Here is a 16,532-nt window from a genome sequence, read left to right on the forward strand (position 1 = left end):
TCAAGTTCAAATAAAAGGGCTTCGGCGGAAGCACCTTACAATCCCCTTTGCCTCAGGAGAATCTAAGAAGTCTGTGCCATCACTGGGGTTCTGCTACCTTCATTTGCTCCATCGCTGGAGGTCCACTCCACTGTAAGGAAGGCTTTCTACCCCTGCTACCAATTAATGACAATCACAAATCGAAAATTAGGCATTTTGTTGGTATGAGATGTCTATCCGCTACTGCTCTGCCTTTAGACTGCTTGTAGGGCTCCCATTCAACAGCCAGAGAACTTCTGGACGAGATTCATTGACTGTTTCCTTTACGACTTCTAGATCTGGCTCCATGCTTTTGAAGGGGGCTGAGTTATAACTGCGTGTTTCATTGGAATAAGAATGGAGAATAAACAGGATAATGGAGGATATTTCATAGAACAGGGCTAGATGACTGGCACTGTTTGGTGGACTTGCAGGACATTTACTTGTACTTATCCAACAAGAACACAGGCAGTAACTGTTGTTGTGGATAACCAGAATTGAGTACAGACACTACCTTCTGCTTAAACAAGAATCCAATATTCTTGCTCCATTAGCACCTATTCTGTGGGCGCTTAAGGCCTACTGCTACCCTTGCCACTAAAAAAAAATCACTGGTACAATTATAGACGATTTTGTTCTTCTATCCCATTCAAAGTCTCAAAGACCTTACTTGTCTCAAAGACAAATACTCATTTGCTAGACAGAATACCACTTTCTGAAAAATAATACTGTATTAGCCATGTAGCTCTATAGAGTTCTAGGCCTTAAATAGTATGATGCATTGGATGTGGCCCCATCTCTAAATCTGCATGAGTCTCCTGCACTTCCTCCTGGTATTAGTTGGTTCACTCACATATAGTGCCCACTCAACATCTCTTGTTAGAGCTCCCTTCCATCTACTGCAATTGCACATATTGCACATAGCAGTTTCAGTGCAAGGCTCACAGCAGGCATCTCTCTATCTGTGCCTTGAAAGTCAAATTAGATTCCATAGAAATATTTAGGCTAAAGGTGGTCTTTCTGGTTTTGATTAGGTTGATATAGACAGTACCAAGGTAAGTGTTCTATGTTTGAAAGCAAGGGGACTGTTGCTCCCTGCAAATTTGTGGCAGACAATTGTGCTGTGTAATCTGCCCTTTTATAAAGCCATGCTCCTGCTGGACTCCCTCGTTTGCGGAGGTTAACAGAGAGCAGACAGCCTTGGCAGGTGTCATCATGTTGCTCACTAGTGGGAAATTTGCAGGAAAGCCCTCCATCTTTGAGGCCTGGGTACATTCAGGTATTGCCACCCTGAAAACTACAGATGCGAACAGTATGCCTCCTCGATTGGGTTCCCTGGGGAATTATTAATCGGGGGTTCCTCTGCCTTCCTTCTGATTGCTATGGTTCTCCAGAATGTGTGGGAGCACCTCGTTCTCAGTGGTGGCTCATGCAGGGTTAAGTGTGGTTCTGTTGTCCCCTGACCACCTTCAGAGGCTGATCATCTGCGTTTCCCAGAACCACAGAGAAAATACTTTCTCTCTCTAGATGGATAAAGGGAGAGTTACATCCCTCCCTGTCATTGCTCAGCTTGAGTGGTTAGTTCCAGAAGAGTTATCCTTTGTTCGTTTCTGCCTCTTGCTAGAGTATCTGGTCAATGTGCAGATTGCCAGGAAGTTGTTCATCAGAGCACAGTAAAAGTCCAAATGAATGGGTCTTTGCCTTTGGTCCTTGCCAAAGGAAAGGAACGTTGTCTGACAGAAACTAGAGAGATTAATCCTTCTTCACTGCTAATAAGGTTGTGCAATGTTGATGAGTAGGATAGACTAGCTCCATGTAGCGGTCCTGTGGTTCCTCCGCTTGGCTCCATCCAGACTGATGCACAAACCCTTTATTCCATTTTCCCTCTGAGACTTACTAAAATCACTAGGGAGGCTTCCTTTCTGTTCACAATAACTTTTTCTAAACTTATTACTGTGTATCTCTGAGTCAGACATATGTGCCTTGAATGTTTCACTCTTATTTGTGGAACTAAGATGTCCTATGATCCATCCTGTTTTTGTTCCTAAAGTGTTGATTGAGTTTGCTTAAAATGTGATGCGCTTTCCCTCAATACATTTTCTAACCCAACATTCAGATGGCAGCAGAAAGGGTCACATGCAAGGCCAGGGACTGCCAAAAACAATTCCATAAGATATGGGATATTTGGAAGAAATACTACAGATTGGCCATGATGGGTGTCACAAATCAGACGCAGCGCAAAAGGAATAGGACACATTCCGACAACAGTTGTATGGGGAGGATGTGACACGCTGAACAAAGGAGGCATAGACTCAAGACAAAGTCTGGGATAAGGGAGAAGTACTATGGGAAGTGCTGGAGGCATCCAACCAAATTATAAACTGTCTGTGAATGTATCGTATGTAAAATGAATCCCCTGAAGATAGCACTGTATGACATTGGGCGACAGCAGTTGTGTTTTCTGACTGGTTGAAGAAAAAAAACAATTACAAAAAATCCGGTCCCTACCCCCCCCTCCCCCCTCCACTCCTCCAAAAAATGTGATATTCCAGCAGTAAGACTGCTCAAAATAGGGGTCATTGTTTCAATGATACCAGCCAAAATTCTGACGTAAGGGAAGTAAGTAGCACAACTCTTAATGAATCTGTTTTGGAATTGGAGAGTAAAAAAGCCATTTGTGAATTAGAGGCTGGAAAATTCCGCACTGTAGCTTTTCTCGTGTTAGCCATATGAATTTTTACCAGATGATTGATACCTGGCCGGACACTTGTCATTAACTATGCCCCCCCCTAACAAGGATTTTCCAAGAGTGATGACAAAATCTTATATTGCAAAAACCAAAGGAAGTGATGGACGGAGTGTTGAACATTGCAAGCACTCACCCCCAGTCATCTGATCTGGGTTTAATCCATCACCGTTCTTTAGCCCACTCTGCCACCCCAGTTCAGACATGGCCATATGCAAATCAGTCTGACCCTGTGCCTCATGGGAACAGTCCAGCCCGAACTGCCAAGCCATGTCTTCCCTGGACCGGAAACAAGCTTCCTAGAACCGGTTTCTGGCATTTCAGCCGTCTTCAGCCAGGCTTGCTTGAATCCAGTGGCAAAGTGAGCAAGGGACTCACGTCTGAGCATACCCTGCCAACTTATGGCGAACAAAGCAAAAACCAAAGGAAGTGATGGACGGAGTGTTGAACATTGCAAGCACTCACCCCCAGTCATCTGATCTGGGTTTAATCCATCACCGTTCTTTAGCCCACTCTGCCACCCCAGTTCAGACATGGCCATATGCAAATCAGTCTGACCCTGTGCCTCATGGGAACAGTCCAGCCCGAACTGCCAAGCCATGTCTTCCCTGGACCGGAAACAAGCTTCCTAGAACCGGTTTCTGGCATTTCAGCCGTCTTCAGCCAGGCTTGCTTGAATCCAGTGGCAAAGTGAGCAAGGGACTCACGTCTGAGCATACCCTGCCAACTTATGGCGAACAAAGCAAAAACCAAAGGAAGTGATGGACGGAGTGTTGAACATTGCAAGCACTCACCCCCAGTCATCTGATCTGGGTTTAATCCATCACCGTTCTTTAGCCCACTCTGCCACCCCAGTTCAGACATGGCCATATGCAAATCAGTCTGACCCTGTGCCTCATGGGAACAGTCCAGCCCGAACTGCCAAGCCATGTCTTCCCTGGACCGGAAACAAGCTTCCTAGAACCGGTTTCTGGCATTTCAGCCGTGTGCAATCTTATATTGCACACTTTAAGCCCCCTGGCGGACCCTATGTAAAATGGCGGCTACAGTTCAATATCCTTAACTTGTATGCCGGGCCTATTAATAAAATATATGCTGCTATATTGGGGTCCGTGATCATGGAACTCGTTCATAATGAACCAGATGATGTCATTAAAAAAGAAAGTGATTTACTAATGATGAACCTGATCTAGTTTAGTAAAACCAATTTGGATCATCTCCTGAGCATTGTTACAGAACAAACTATGAAAATGTGCAATAAAATGAATTAAATGAAGTTCTTTTAGAATTAATTTTGGTGGCAACTTAATTTTTAGTTTGATTAATTTGTTTCCCCCTACGTCAGTTTTTTCCTTTTCTGCGTGCAACACGGATTCGATCCTTGCTGCGGGCCTGTTTAAGGCCCTTTTTCTTCCATTTCCTTTTAGAATGGAACAGTGTGTGAATGCCTTTGGGCTTTAAGACTTGCACGTCTTGTGGGCATCTTATGTCGGTGACGGTCCCTCACCTCATTTGTATGTGGTGTTTGGGGGAGGATCGCGGCACCACAGATTGTATGGCGTGCCAACAGTTGAAGCCGAAGTCACGGCGGGAGCGCCGGATGAAACTTCTTTCGGCGCTTCTCTCCAGGTTGACGTCCTCCCCTCGGTCTGCTTTGGCGGACGGCTTCAGATACGGCCGTGGTCGCCCTCCTCGCCCTTCTCTGATGTCGCGTGAGCGTCGCTCCCCGGTGGGTAAGTGTCGCAGTTTGTCCCCGGGGGCTGGTTTCCGGCCTACCGGGGGCGTGGACTCTCCGCGGGTGATGCGGCCCTGCGTGTCGTCCTATCCACCGTTTTCCGGTGTTGGGGTGTCGAGAGTCCAAATGGAGGCCTACGCGGCGGCTTTGCAGGCCTCGCTGGCGTCTCTCCTCCTTCCCCTCCTGGGGCGTCGGTGGATCCCTCGCTCTGCGCAGGGCCGTCTGCGGCGCCGCCGGTGGCTCCGGCCCCAGCGCCGACTGGTTCGGATCCAGGCCTGGAGGATGTGGTACTGTTGGGGTGCGACTCCTCTGGGGCACCTTCTTCAGGCCACGGCGTCTCTGCCGCGCCGCAAACTCCTGCGGGGGTCCCTGTGGTGTCGCGGGAGGTCACCGGGGTTCGGGGTCGCATCCCTGAGCCCCTCTCGGTCCTCTGACAAGGTGGTCCTGTCCAAGGCTGAGGTGACGCCGCTACGGCGTCGGCAGCAGCTGGACCGTGCGGAGCCACAGGGATCAGTGGACCCTCCTCGTCCCGCTCCGGGTCGAGGATGAGGGAAGACCCCTCTCCGGGCCCCTCTTGTCTCTCACCACAGGCGGTTGCCTCGTCGGAGGGCGAGTCGGAGGTTGAATCGACCCTGGCGCCGCTACATGGGTTGCCGAGCGATCTTCGCCTCATTCTGGGCCGCAGCTGGCGGAGGGCTTCGTGCCACTCCCCAGACCCGTCTCGTACCCCATGCATGTGGCTGCCTCGGAGGGGGTTGGGTCGGCGTCACTCCGGCGCTGCCCCGTGGCCAGTGCGGCTCCAGCTCTACTCCGGTCTCTGCTCCGGTCCCCGGTGCGGGCTGACTTGGAGGTGCCTTGTACAGTGACGACGGCTGGTGCCGACGTCCTACCTCAAGCAGCGGATTCTACGTCTCCGCGCAGGGGTCGTACCGCGGACTCTTCTTCGGACTCTCCTTCTCCAGAGGCAGGCTGCATATTGGTGTCGTCCTCCCCGGAGACTGGTCGCCGCATGGTGTCTTTTTCACCGGCGTCGAAGGGCGGCTCACCGCCCTTCCTGGGGCAGAGGTGTTCGTCGGAAGAGCGGCAGGTCCCTCATTCTTCACCTCCTTCTGACTTCCAGGTTTGGCCCTTGCCCGCCCCGCTTGGCCTCTGGGACGGCCGCCTTAGTTTGCAGCCGTCGCCCACAGAGGAGCTGGTTTCTCCACCGCAGGGCCCTACGGAGGTGGGTGCGACCTTCGCTCATGCGGTGTCCATGGCTGTGGGCATCCTGCGCATGGGTGACCCGGTGACTCACTTTCCGGCAGACCATCTATTGGAGGTCCTCCACCACGGCTCTGGTGGGAGGGAACTCTTACTTCACTTTGAAGGTTCGCTCCTTTCTTCCCTGACGGGGGCTTGGAGGTGTCCTGCCTTAGGGGACCCGGTGCCTCAGCATCTTCTGCCCAGCACCTCCCGGCGCCACGTGACCCGGCGTGTCTTTCCCTTCACCCCTCAGCCGCCAGTCCCTCCCTGTCGCCACTGTTGACTCCGTCGTCCCGAGTGGCCCGCTGGCGGGACACATGGGGACGCAACATGTTCGCCTCGACCAGCGCGACCCTGCGGGCCCATAACACCTTGTGTGTGCTGGCTAGGGCTTCCTCCTGTTTGTGGGACTCGGCTGAGTCTCTGGGATCTGCAGTGTCCCAGGAGTCTGGCCTGGTGGTTTTACGGCATCATGCATTGGATGGCCAGGAGCTTGCGGCGTATATCTCCGCTCTGGACATCTGAGGTGCTGGGCCGGGCCATGGCTTCTTCAGTCGCTCTCCATCGCCATGCTTGGCTTAGGGACGGAGTATTCCCTGAGAATATTTGGGAGCGACTTATCGACCTTCCGTTTGATGGCAGCCTGTTGTTCCAAGCCCAGGCCGACACCGCCATCCAAAGGCTCTTGGCAGGGCTCCAACCTCCTTCTCAGCCTTATCCTCCTCCGCCTTATCCTCCTCTGCCTTATCCTCCTCTGCCTTATCCTCCTTCTCCTCCTCCTCCTCCGTCCCCTCCTCAGTGAGCTTCTGAGTTGGGTTGATTCTGGGCCTTCTTAGGCTGGCTGTTCTGGCTGTGCAGTCTGTTTCTGGCCGTTTACGTCCTTCCTTGGGACTTTGGCATTGTTGGCTGCTGGACGGCCCTTGTGTTGATTGTGTGTGGTTCTGCAGGAGTTGTTGCGCAGGCTTGGGCCTGAGATTGGGCCTTCTGCTTTGCTTGGGTCGCGCTTGTCAAGCCTTCAGCGGGGGTATTTTTTTCCCCGTGGCTCTTTTGTTTTTTCCTCTGCTGCGGAAGTTTTTCCAAAGAGGGTTCCCTTATCTTGAGACTTATCGTACCCTATGTGGGGTAGTGGTAGCTGTCATTTGGCTTGCGCTCTGCTAGAGGGTTCTGGCCGCCTTCGGGTGCCTGTTCTCTATGGCGTTTAAGTAGATTGCTTTTGCTTCCTGTGGTCGTGTGCGTGGCCACTTGTAGTGGTGGCCCGGGCATCTCCTCCTCTCCCTGCTCCTGTCCGGAGGTCTGGGATGATCCTGTGTCTCCCTTGCAGGGTGTCGCCTACTCAGCTTTCCTGGGGCCGCGAGCTGTTCGTCTTGCTTCTGGCTTTGACTGCCGGTGCTGTTCTGGCTGGCAGGCTGTTCTCCATCTGGAGTGGGTTCACCTTCTCTTCCCTAGTTTCCTCGGGCCCTCTAGGCTTCTACTTCTTTTTCTTCCGCTTTTCCTGTCTTGGCATTGGGCGGAAGCTATGTTGCCTTGTGGGGCAGTGGGGTGCTTTGGCCTCTCAGTCCTTGCCCTTGGCTCCTCTGCTGTGAGTGTACAAGCCTCTTCAGCCTTCTCTCCCACTCCTTCATCCCCTTGGGGTCGGTGGGGTCCTGCTTGTGGGGGTTCCCTTGGCCTGGCAGGGGCGAGGTTCTACCTGGTGGGGTCCTGTCGCAGACCCTCCTTCCCAGGGGTTATTGCTAGGGTATCTATTCTACGTTAAAGAATCTGCGGCTAGTAGTCTCTATCAGATGTACGAGTTACTTACCTTCGGTAACTATGTATCTGGTAGAGACGATTCTAGCTGCAGATTCCTTCACGGCCTGCCCTTCCTCCCCTATTCTGCGAGGGCCCTTGGGTTGGTCTTCGGTACTCTCCTCCCAGTGGGGAGCTGTCTCCTGTGAGTGCCTTCCTTGTTCTTGACGGGTGGCTCCATCTGGGGGCAGTTCATTCCTCCTTTGGAGGATGGGGTTCTGGTGCGCCGGTGCCCTGCTGCTCTGGCTACTCTCGGTTTGGGGGGGATTGCTTTCTCTCCCTGTCCCCCCTCCCCTCCTTCAATTGCTATCCTCTGCTTAAGGGTCCTCTGGCCTTGTCTTGCCCTTGTGGGTGGTTGCCCTCTAGGTTGGGGTGGCTTGGAGGTTTGTTGTCACTGCCGGTCTTGGAACTGGTCCCATTCTTTGTGACCTCACTGACGTCACGTACACGGACGACGCCTGGGCAGAGTCGTCTGATGTCGCCCCGCCCCCGGCGCTCAGGGATGCTGTGGCAAAAAGTTTCCGGATCCAGTCTCGCGCCTGGGGATAATTCTACGTGAAGGAATCTGCGGCTAGAATCATCCCTACCAGATGCATCGTTACCGGAGGTAAGTAACTCGTACGACAAAGGCACCAGACAAAGCAATCCCCTTTCCTTGTTATTTGATTTAGCATTAGAACCTTTTGCAATTAAAGTTCGCGAAAATAATAAAAGTATACAAAGTGTTTTTGTATGTATCTTATTCTCACCCGTATAGTCCTAAATAAGCCTTTGCTTCAGGTCACATAGTTTGATGCTGGTTCTGCGTAATTAATTTAAGTCTAGTTTAATGCTCTTAATCAGAACCCTTCACACATTAGACTACAAACATCTTTGGTTGAAAAGCAAAAAAACATATGGTGATAGCACCGAATCTGGCTAGATTAAAAGAAAATGTAAAGTATCAGTTGAGCGTAATTCTGTATCTAACCAAACAAAAATTATCAAAGCTGAATAACTTTTTTCCTATATTGTAAGACTAATTATTAGTCATTGTGCATCACACATTGTTCGAGTTGATATATATATATATATATATTCCCTTAACATGGGAGGCTGGGGGTTTATAATAACCAGCCTTAAATAGTGTGGGTTTTTCTATTCTTAATTTCAGGTTACTGGTAAGAAACTGTTGGAAAAAGGAGACCTTAAGAGACGATACACTATAATTCCATTGAACAAAATATCTGCCAGATGTCTAGGTGCTGACACGATTAAAGCAGCCAAAAACTTGGTAAGTGTTTGTTTTTGTAAGTAAACCTTGCATTTGTATTTTAAATTGCAAAATAATTTATACGTTGCTGTGTGTTATGTCTGGTTTGATTTTTCGTGGTAGTTCATAGCTGACCACGTTTATCAGGCAGGGTAATTGACTAATCGGATTCAATTGTGTAAGGTTAATTATAGCTATTTGACGATTTTTGTAAAATCCCACTTATGCTGGTCATTTATCAAAGTATGTACTATATCAAAACATTAAACAAAATCCATGTTCTGGTCAAGAAGATATGAATAATGACAACCGAGAACAAATGTAAAAGATGAAAGTGCTGGTGTTGCAAATGGCATTCGTCACAGAATCTAAAAATTAGTTGGGGACTTCTAAATACCCCACATTCAAATTAAGATATCCTATTACATCAGAAATTTCATTACTACGTCCATACATCAAACAGCTCTACTGTCAAGTGCACTCCTTCCTTAATATAGCAATTCTAGTTGTTTACTTTTATCTGACTGGAAACTTACTTGTTACAGGTGATCTTTATAGCACTTTTAGGAAGTTCTAAATTGTGCCAAGAAACCTTACAATTGTGCTGTTTAAGTATGACTGCAGGATATTTTTTAAGCCTCTGTCCATTTTGCCAAACTCTTTCCAAATTAGTGCAGTTAGTGAGTCTATTGGGCTATTTTCTGTCTCCTATAATAGGTAGCCTCCTTCAGTCTTACGAAGTATAGTGGGATTTTTAAACTGACCTGTACTATTTTATGCAATCCATAGCCTTCAATTCAGTCCATTGTGCCTCTGTAATTCTGGCTGAACACTACTGAGCAATGCAACAGTGCTGATACTGCTTGGACATGAATTGTTTTTAATAACTGTGTGATCGTCTGAGCAGAAAATAACCTTTTGGATTGTTTCAAATTATTGTAAAATCTTTTTCCTCATACATGAAAGATTCATAAGGTGCGTTGTGAGGATTGTGATGTATTATATGGTGAGGTTGAGAGTCCTCACCCTGCAATACAGTCACAAAACAGTCTAGAGTTTAGTCAGGCTTGTTAGTGAAACCTCTTGCTCAACCCGGGGTAGCTGTGGCTTTGAGCAGCAAGGCTTAAACAAAGGAATTAGTGCTAAGTATATAGAAGCACCAAACAATAGCAAACAAGCATTGGTAAATGTGAAGTTTGAAAAGTTTTGAAGAGTTGTGTTTGGCTACTCTGGCCCAATCTGGGTGACCAAGTCTGACAGGGAGAAGGTCCGGGTGGCAAATAAGGAATATCAGGACAGTTACTTGGTCACCAAAGCAGTCTCAAGTCCAGTTATATACTTCACCCAAAGACTGCCGTAGTCTTCAGTGGAGTGGACCTGATTCTGAGGATACAGGATGCTCTGGGTGCTGTGTGGTCGACAGGGGTCTTCCTGGTGTTTTTCCTGGGTCCAAGGGAGCGGTGTGGCGACTTTGACCACAGGAATCGGTGTCTCTCAAATTCCTCCTTGAGGTTGAAGTCCAGTGACAGCTGGGCTACCAGTCTCTGCTCATAGTAGGTCCTGCGGTTTCCTTTAGCACAGGCTAGTGTCCTCCTTGGGTGAACAATTTGTACTCTTGCAACTCTCCTTTGTCCGGCAGACACCGGTGCAACATTAAAGCACCTAGGGGTGATCTTCATGGCTGCTCTCCGGCGGTCTGTTTTTTCTTTAGAAGTGGCTACTGATGGTTCAAGCTATGTTAGCTTTTATGACACTGGTGCTAGAACATAGTCAGCCAACTGACTCTTGGTGTCAACCTTTTTTGTCTGGAGCGTCTTTTCCAAGTGCCAGGCACAGTTCTCTCTTTACTAGCCCAAGAAGCAGCAGGTGCAGTCCAGCAGTTGGTGCAGCCTCTCTTGCCAAGTCCATCCAGGGGTCAGCAGGGCAGTCCTTCCTCTGTCCTTTCTCCAATCTAGCGGTGATCTGAGATTCAGGGTGCCATATTTATGCCCAGAATGTGCCCTGGGGGAAAGATGTGGTCGCTAGACAATGGACTACTAGGAACCCTACCGCCTAATGACGACTTCCAGCTATGTGGGACATCTATCAATGCCAGACTGCTTTATTCTGCCCACTCCCACAATGTCTGAACCCTTCCTTCACTGTTAGAAGTGTGGTAGCCCACCCTAGAGTGGGAGCAATCAATCAAAAATGTATTTGTAAAGAGCTGCTTATCCCTCTGGGGGCTATCCAGGAGCTGTGCTGCCAGTCTCAGTCGAAGAGCCAGGTCTTGAGTCCCTTCCTGAAGAGGTTGAACTAGGGCGAAGTAGGTAGGTGGAGAGGGAGGGTGTTCCAGGCTTTGCCGACGAGGTGAGAAAAGAAGCTTCCTCCGGGGCGGTGGATGAGTGGTGTCTGTGCTAGGGCGAGGTGTGCGAAGCGCAGGTTTCGGGGTGGGGGGGTTGGTGGAAGGTCTGGCAGTAGTTCATGTCTTGTGGTCCAATGTTGTGGAGTGTTTTGGATGTGTGAGTCTGGCACTTGAACTGGCATCTCTTGTGAACGTGGAGACAGTGGAGGTCTTTGAGGTGACTTGTTCTCTTGGGCAGATTGGGGATTAGCCTGGCTGCTACTTTCTGTATCATCTGGTGTCTTGGCATGAGTTCGGAGGTTGTGCCGGCATAGTGTGTTGCCGTAACAGAGTCGGCTAGTGATGAGGGCTTGTGTCACCGTTTTCTTGGTGCTGGTGGAGGAGCCACCTGAAGATTTTCGGACTATGCGGATGGTGTTGAAGCATGCAGATGCGACGGTGTTGACTTTGCGTCTCATGGAAAGTTGGCTGTCAAGTACGATGTCAAGGTTGTGTGCGTGGTCTTTCGGCATGGGGGTGGGACCGAGCACCATCGGCCACCAGTAGTCGTTCCAGAGGGAGGTGTCTGGCAAAGATCAGGACTTCCGTCTTGTCAGTGCTCAGCTTGAGGCAGTTGTCTTTCATCTATGTCGCTACTTTCTTCATGCAGTTGGGATAGCTGGTCTTTGTCTTGATAGTCCAAGGAAAAAACGTTTTGGCAACTGGTTTCCCCTCTGTTCTCATCGCCAGCGTGTCCATCAGTATACAGAGGCAGCGCCCCTCCAGCGTGGATGCCATTTTACCATCAAAGGTGGCTTCTCCTGTGAATCTTGGCCTTTGGACCAACACTGTGGCCTCCTGCGAGGGGGCGGTAACAACTCCTTCTGCAGCGGGAATCTATTGTTCTAGGGTTGGGGAGTTGTTCACACTACTCCCCAGGAGGGGAGAAGGCTGTCTGGTGGCCAGCAACTGCGAGTGGTCACTGGAAAAAAGCTGGGCACTCTGGCAACTTTCCAAGAGTTGCCTTTGCTTAATAGTGACCTTAAATACGACTTGGGCATAAAGTCTGGTTTAATGCCACAAATAATTTGATACCTTATTTTGGTAGGCCCATTTGGAAGTTAGCACAGCTGAAGGGTCAGTGTGTAACTTTATACTAGCCAGTGGGCCCCCGTATTGGCAAGAGTAAACAATTTTGGATTTTTACTGTTAGGACATATAAAAATGTATGTCCTTCTTAAGAATACACAACTGCCTGCCTTAAGGCTTGATAGGCCTTCCATAGTGGAGATTTACATTTATTGTTAAGGAAAGTGTCGTCTTTTTGCCATTGGTTTAAATGGCAATGTCGAGCTAGCATTTTAAAACTGCTCTTCCAGGCTGCAGTGGCAGACTGGGAGCCATTTTGTACTTTTGTGAAACACAGGGTGACACGACCAGTGCTGCAGTCCTGGGGGACACTCTGCCCTGGGTACCCTTGGCGCCATATACTAGGAATTTGTAAGCAAGTTAACTTATTCCAATTGGGATTAGCCAATTCAACATACACTTTGTAAAGCGTTAGAGCACTAACACTGCGGTCTGGTTAGCAGGTCTCGGTGCACTCTGAGTCGAAAAACCAGCACCGCCAATCCAAAACTTTGGGGATGATCATGCAAAAAGATGCGTGCTCCAGTTTCAAAAGTAGTCTATAATAACCAATCTAATTTACACCCATCGGTGAGCCAATTACATTTGTTTTTTCCGTATGTCGATGGATGTAACTTTGGTATGCTTATAAATAGGTTTTGCTTTATCGCTTACAGGGTTCTGTAATCTTTGGGGACCAGTAGGCATTTTTTCCAGATTTACAAGGTCATAGCATAGAATAACACAGGTATGCAACTTCCTCCAAAACGAGGGGAAAAAATTGCCTTCTCAACATGAGTATATACAATAAAAGGATGGAGAGCCCATATAACCGTCTGGAGCCTGGGCTATATACCACACATAAGCGTCAAAAGAAGGGTAAGTGGCTCCTGCGTGATAAACAGCACATTTTTAGAGGATCCAGCTATCTAAGTTTTTTGGCATCTGGCGCAATCACTTGCCTAGTGTAGTTTAATCATATTTTAACATATGTCGAAAAGTTAATAAAATTAATTAATATAGTGCTGTGCAAGAAGAAAGAAACATTGACAAAAGAGGTACGTTCTTTTTTTTTTTTTTTTTTTTTTTTTTTTGAAACCTTTATTACAGAATGCAAAAGATATACAAGGATGGGCCTACAACCTTCAGGCCGGCCGCTAGCAAACAGTGGAAGCATAAAACACAATTATTAAACACAGCGGCAAGTGATAAAGGTCCCAGAAGTCGAAGAAAACGTAGGCGGCCACACCGACCGGAGCCCCACATGGCGGTTCCATTATTTATAAAACTACAAACAAATCCACAAGGCAGCAAAAGTCAAAGCAGCATTATGCTACCGATCCACAGGAATAGGGGGGGGGACGGGCCAGGACAGAAACAAAGTGAACACGATACCCAGAACCAAGGTAACAAGCAGACTAGGGAGACTGGGCCACTGCCAAATCAGGCGTCCGCGGCGGGGTACAAATCCCGCCACGATAGGAGTTCCAGGGGCCCCACACTTTCACCCATTTCCCAGGCTTACCTCTCGCCACATACACTACCTTCTCCCGAAACATACACCAATCCATGTTGTCCTTCCACACCGAGACCGTTGGGGACCTCTGGGAGCCCCACAATTGAGCTATGTCACGCTTGGCCACCATATATCCCAGAGTCACCCACCACGTCTGTGGCACCGTGTAGTCAGTCGGCTCCCACACATTTAGCAGACATCTCCTAGCCTCGGGAAACAGCGTCACATGCGTGACCGCCTGCAACACCGCATGTACACCACGCCAGAATCGCGCCACCTCCGGGCATTCCCACAAAGTATGGATCAGACCCGGCCCCGTAACGTAGACCCTGTGGAGTATTTTGAGCTGGACGAAACGAAGGCGGGCCGGTATGGCCACCTCTTTCGGGGAGGCCACCGCAGACACCCAGTCCTCGTCATCCAGCTCCAATCCATCGGCAACCCATGCCTCACGAAGGCCAGTCAGCAGTCCCGAGCGATCGTTGATGAGCTTTTTATAAATCAATGAGAGAGTGCCATCCGGTAAATGCCCATCTAGCACTCTATCTTCCAGAGGGGAGCACTCCGGGATGGCCGCCACATCCGGGAATACAGAACACAGCGCGTGACGAACCTGTACATACCGGAAGTACTCCCTGTCCTGCAACTGGAATTCCGTCTGCAGCACATCGAACGTTTTTGAATCCCCCCCCTCGTCCAGAGACCGTCCACCCTACTGATGCCTATCGTGTCCCACTTCTCAAAGCCTTTCGAGGTCCACAAGCAGCCCAATCGCTCAGATGCACACAGTGGCGTCGCCCGGGTCAACCGATCCTTCCACCCCATCGCCAAGTTTGCCGCGTGCCACACCCGTACCGCGACCCGCGTAGGACCCGTCAGGCGTGCGTCGAGCGATCTAGAGTAGAGCGCACGATTATAGTCGCCACCCGGCAGTAACAATTTGTCCATTTCAAAAGCCGGGTTAAGGGCGGGCCCATAAAGGCCGTGGTTTATCGCAGCCAGCTGGGAGGCCCAGTAATACCGTTTGATGTCTGGGAGGGCGACCCCCCGTCATACCACAGGAGCGTCAGCTTAGCGAGAGCGATACGCGGCCTCCCATCCCAAAACAGGTGACGCTGCAGACCCTCCACCTCCCGAAAGTAGCGCGCCGGGACGACGTCCATCGTGTTTTGTAGAGCGTATAAGAAACGTGGCAACGACATCATCTTAAACAGTGCCGCACGGCCGAGCGGCGAGAGCGGCAAGCGCCTCCAACGTGCCACATCCTCCTTCAGGCGCTGGAGGGGGGGGAGAGAGAGTTCTGTTTATATCGGGCCGCAGCGTCCAGGGTGATAAAGATACCCAGGTACTTAAATCCCTGCGGAGCAACCTGGATAGGACAACCCCGCGGAAGGATAGGAGCCTCCCCCGAGAGGACATACACACAGGATTTAGCCCAGTTGATGACTAAGCCGGAGTTGCGGCCAAATGAACGCAACACATCCACTAACACAATCAATGATTCACGCGGGGAAGCAAGGTACAAAAGAATATCGTCCGCGTAAAGGGAGACGCGATCCTCATACTCGGGGGGTCCATCGGAGACCACGAATCGAAGGGTGCCACCGCAGCCACTCCGCCAGGGGCTCCAAGGCAAGCGCAAAGAGGAGCGGCGACAGCGGGCAGCCCTGCCGCGTGCCCCTGCCCAGTTCAAAAGGAGCCGATACTCTACCATTCACCGCCACCTGCGCCAGCGGTCCGGAGTACAACAATTTCACCCAGCCAATGAATCCCGGGCCAAACCGAAACTTAGCCAGCGTCGCCCAAATATATGGCCACTCAAGCGTGTCGAACGCCATAGTGGCGTCCAAGGACGCCAAAATGGCTGGTTCTCGTATGAATGGGACCCTCGCGAGCACCCCATGCAGACGCCGCAGGTTGAGCGCGGTGTTGCGATGAGGGATAAAGCCGGACTGGTCCTGATGGATCAGATCGCACACCACGCCAACCAGCCGATTAGCCAGCACCTTGGCGAGAATTTTCGGCTCCGCAGTCAACAGCGAGATGGGCCTGTAAGACGTGACCCGATCCCGCGGCCTCCCCTCCTTATGAATAACCACAATAGTGGCAAGACGCTGGTCCAGCGGGAGGGAACCCGCCAACCGGGCCGCGAGGAACATATCACGGAGATGCGGAGCCAGCGTATCCGGTCGTAATTTGTACAATTCGATGGGAAGGCCATTAGGACCCATGGCCTTGCCAGAGGCGACCGAACGTATGGCGAGGGCAATCTCATCAGATGTCGGAGCCGCGTCCAACAACAATTTATCCTCCTCCGAAAGGGAAGGCAGCGCAATGTCTTTAAGCAGGTCATGGGAATCCTCTTCCGAGCGGGAAGATACCGGGGAATACACCCCACGGAAATATTCAGCGAAACAGTCAACAATTTCCTCCGGCTCAGTGACACACACACCATCCAATCTCTCAATCGACGGGACAACTCGACTCGCTCTCTCCTTTTAATCCAACCACGCAATCAGTTTACCAGCCTTATCACCCACATCATACAGTCGCCCCTGTTGCTCTCTACTCAGGCCCCTGGCTGCCTCCGTGACCAGGGCCTTGTAGTCCGCCTGTCTGAGTCTGAGAGCATGCAGTTTGTCGTCCGTGACCCCACACTCCAGATCACCCTCCAACTCAGTTATCTCCGATTCGATACGGGTCACCTCCTCCCGCTCGCGCCTCCGGGAATGGGAAATGAGGGATAGGGCCTCCCCCCGGAGTACCGTCTTGAACGCCTCCCACAAA

General features: G+C 50.3%; 1 protein-coding gene across 2 annotated transcripts in view; it reads left to right on the forward strand.

The window, feature by feature from the left end:
- The window catches only part of SMC2 (structural maintenance of chromosomes 2), a 482,587-nt gene that overhangs the window by 172,606 nt on the left and 293,449 nt on the right, over nt 1–16,532 (forward strand). For both annotated transcript variants that reach the window (XM_085641249.1, XM_085641248.1), the window contains exon 14: nt 8,680–8,799. In XM_085641249.1, the coding sequence (XP_085497375.1) occupies nt 8,680–8,799 (120 nt within the window). The remainder of the gene's footprint in view (nt 1–8,679; nt 8,800–16,532) is intronic.

This window comes from Triturus cristatus, chromosome 2_2 (assembly GCF_964204655.1).
Source record: "Triturus cristatus chromosome 2_2, aTriCri1.1, whole genome shotgun sequence".
Lineage (NCBI taxonomy): Eukaryota > Metazoa > Chordata > Amphibia > Caudata > Salamandridae > Triturus > Triturus cristatus.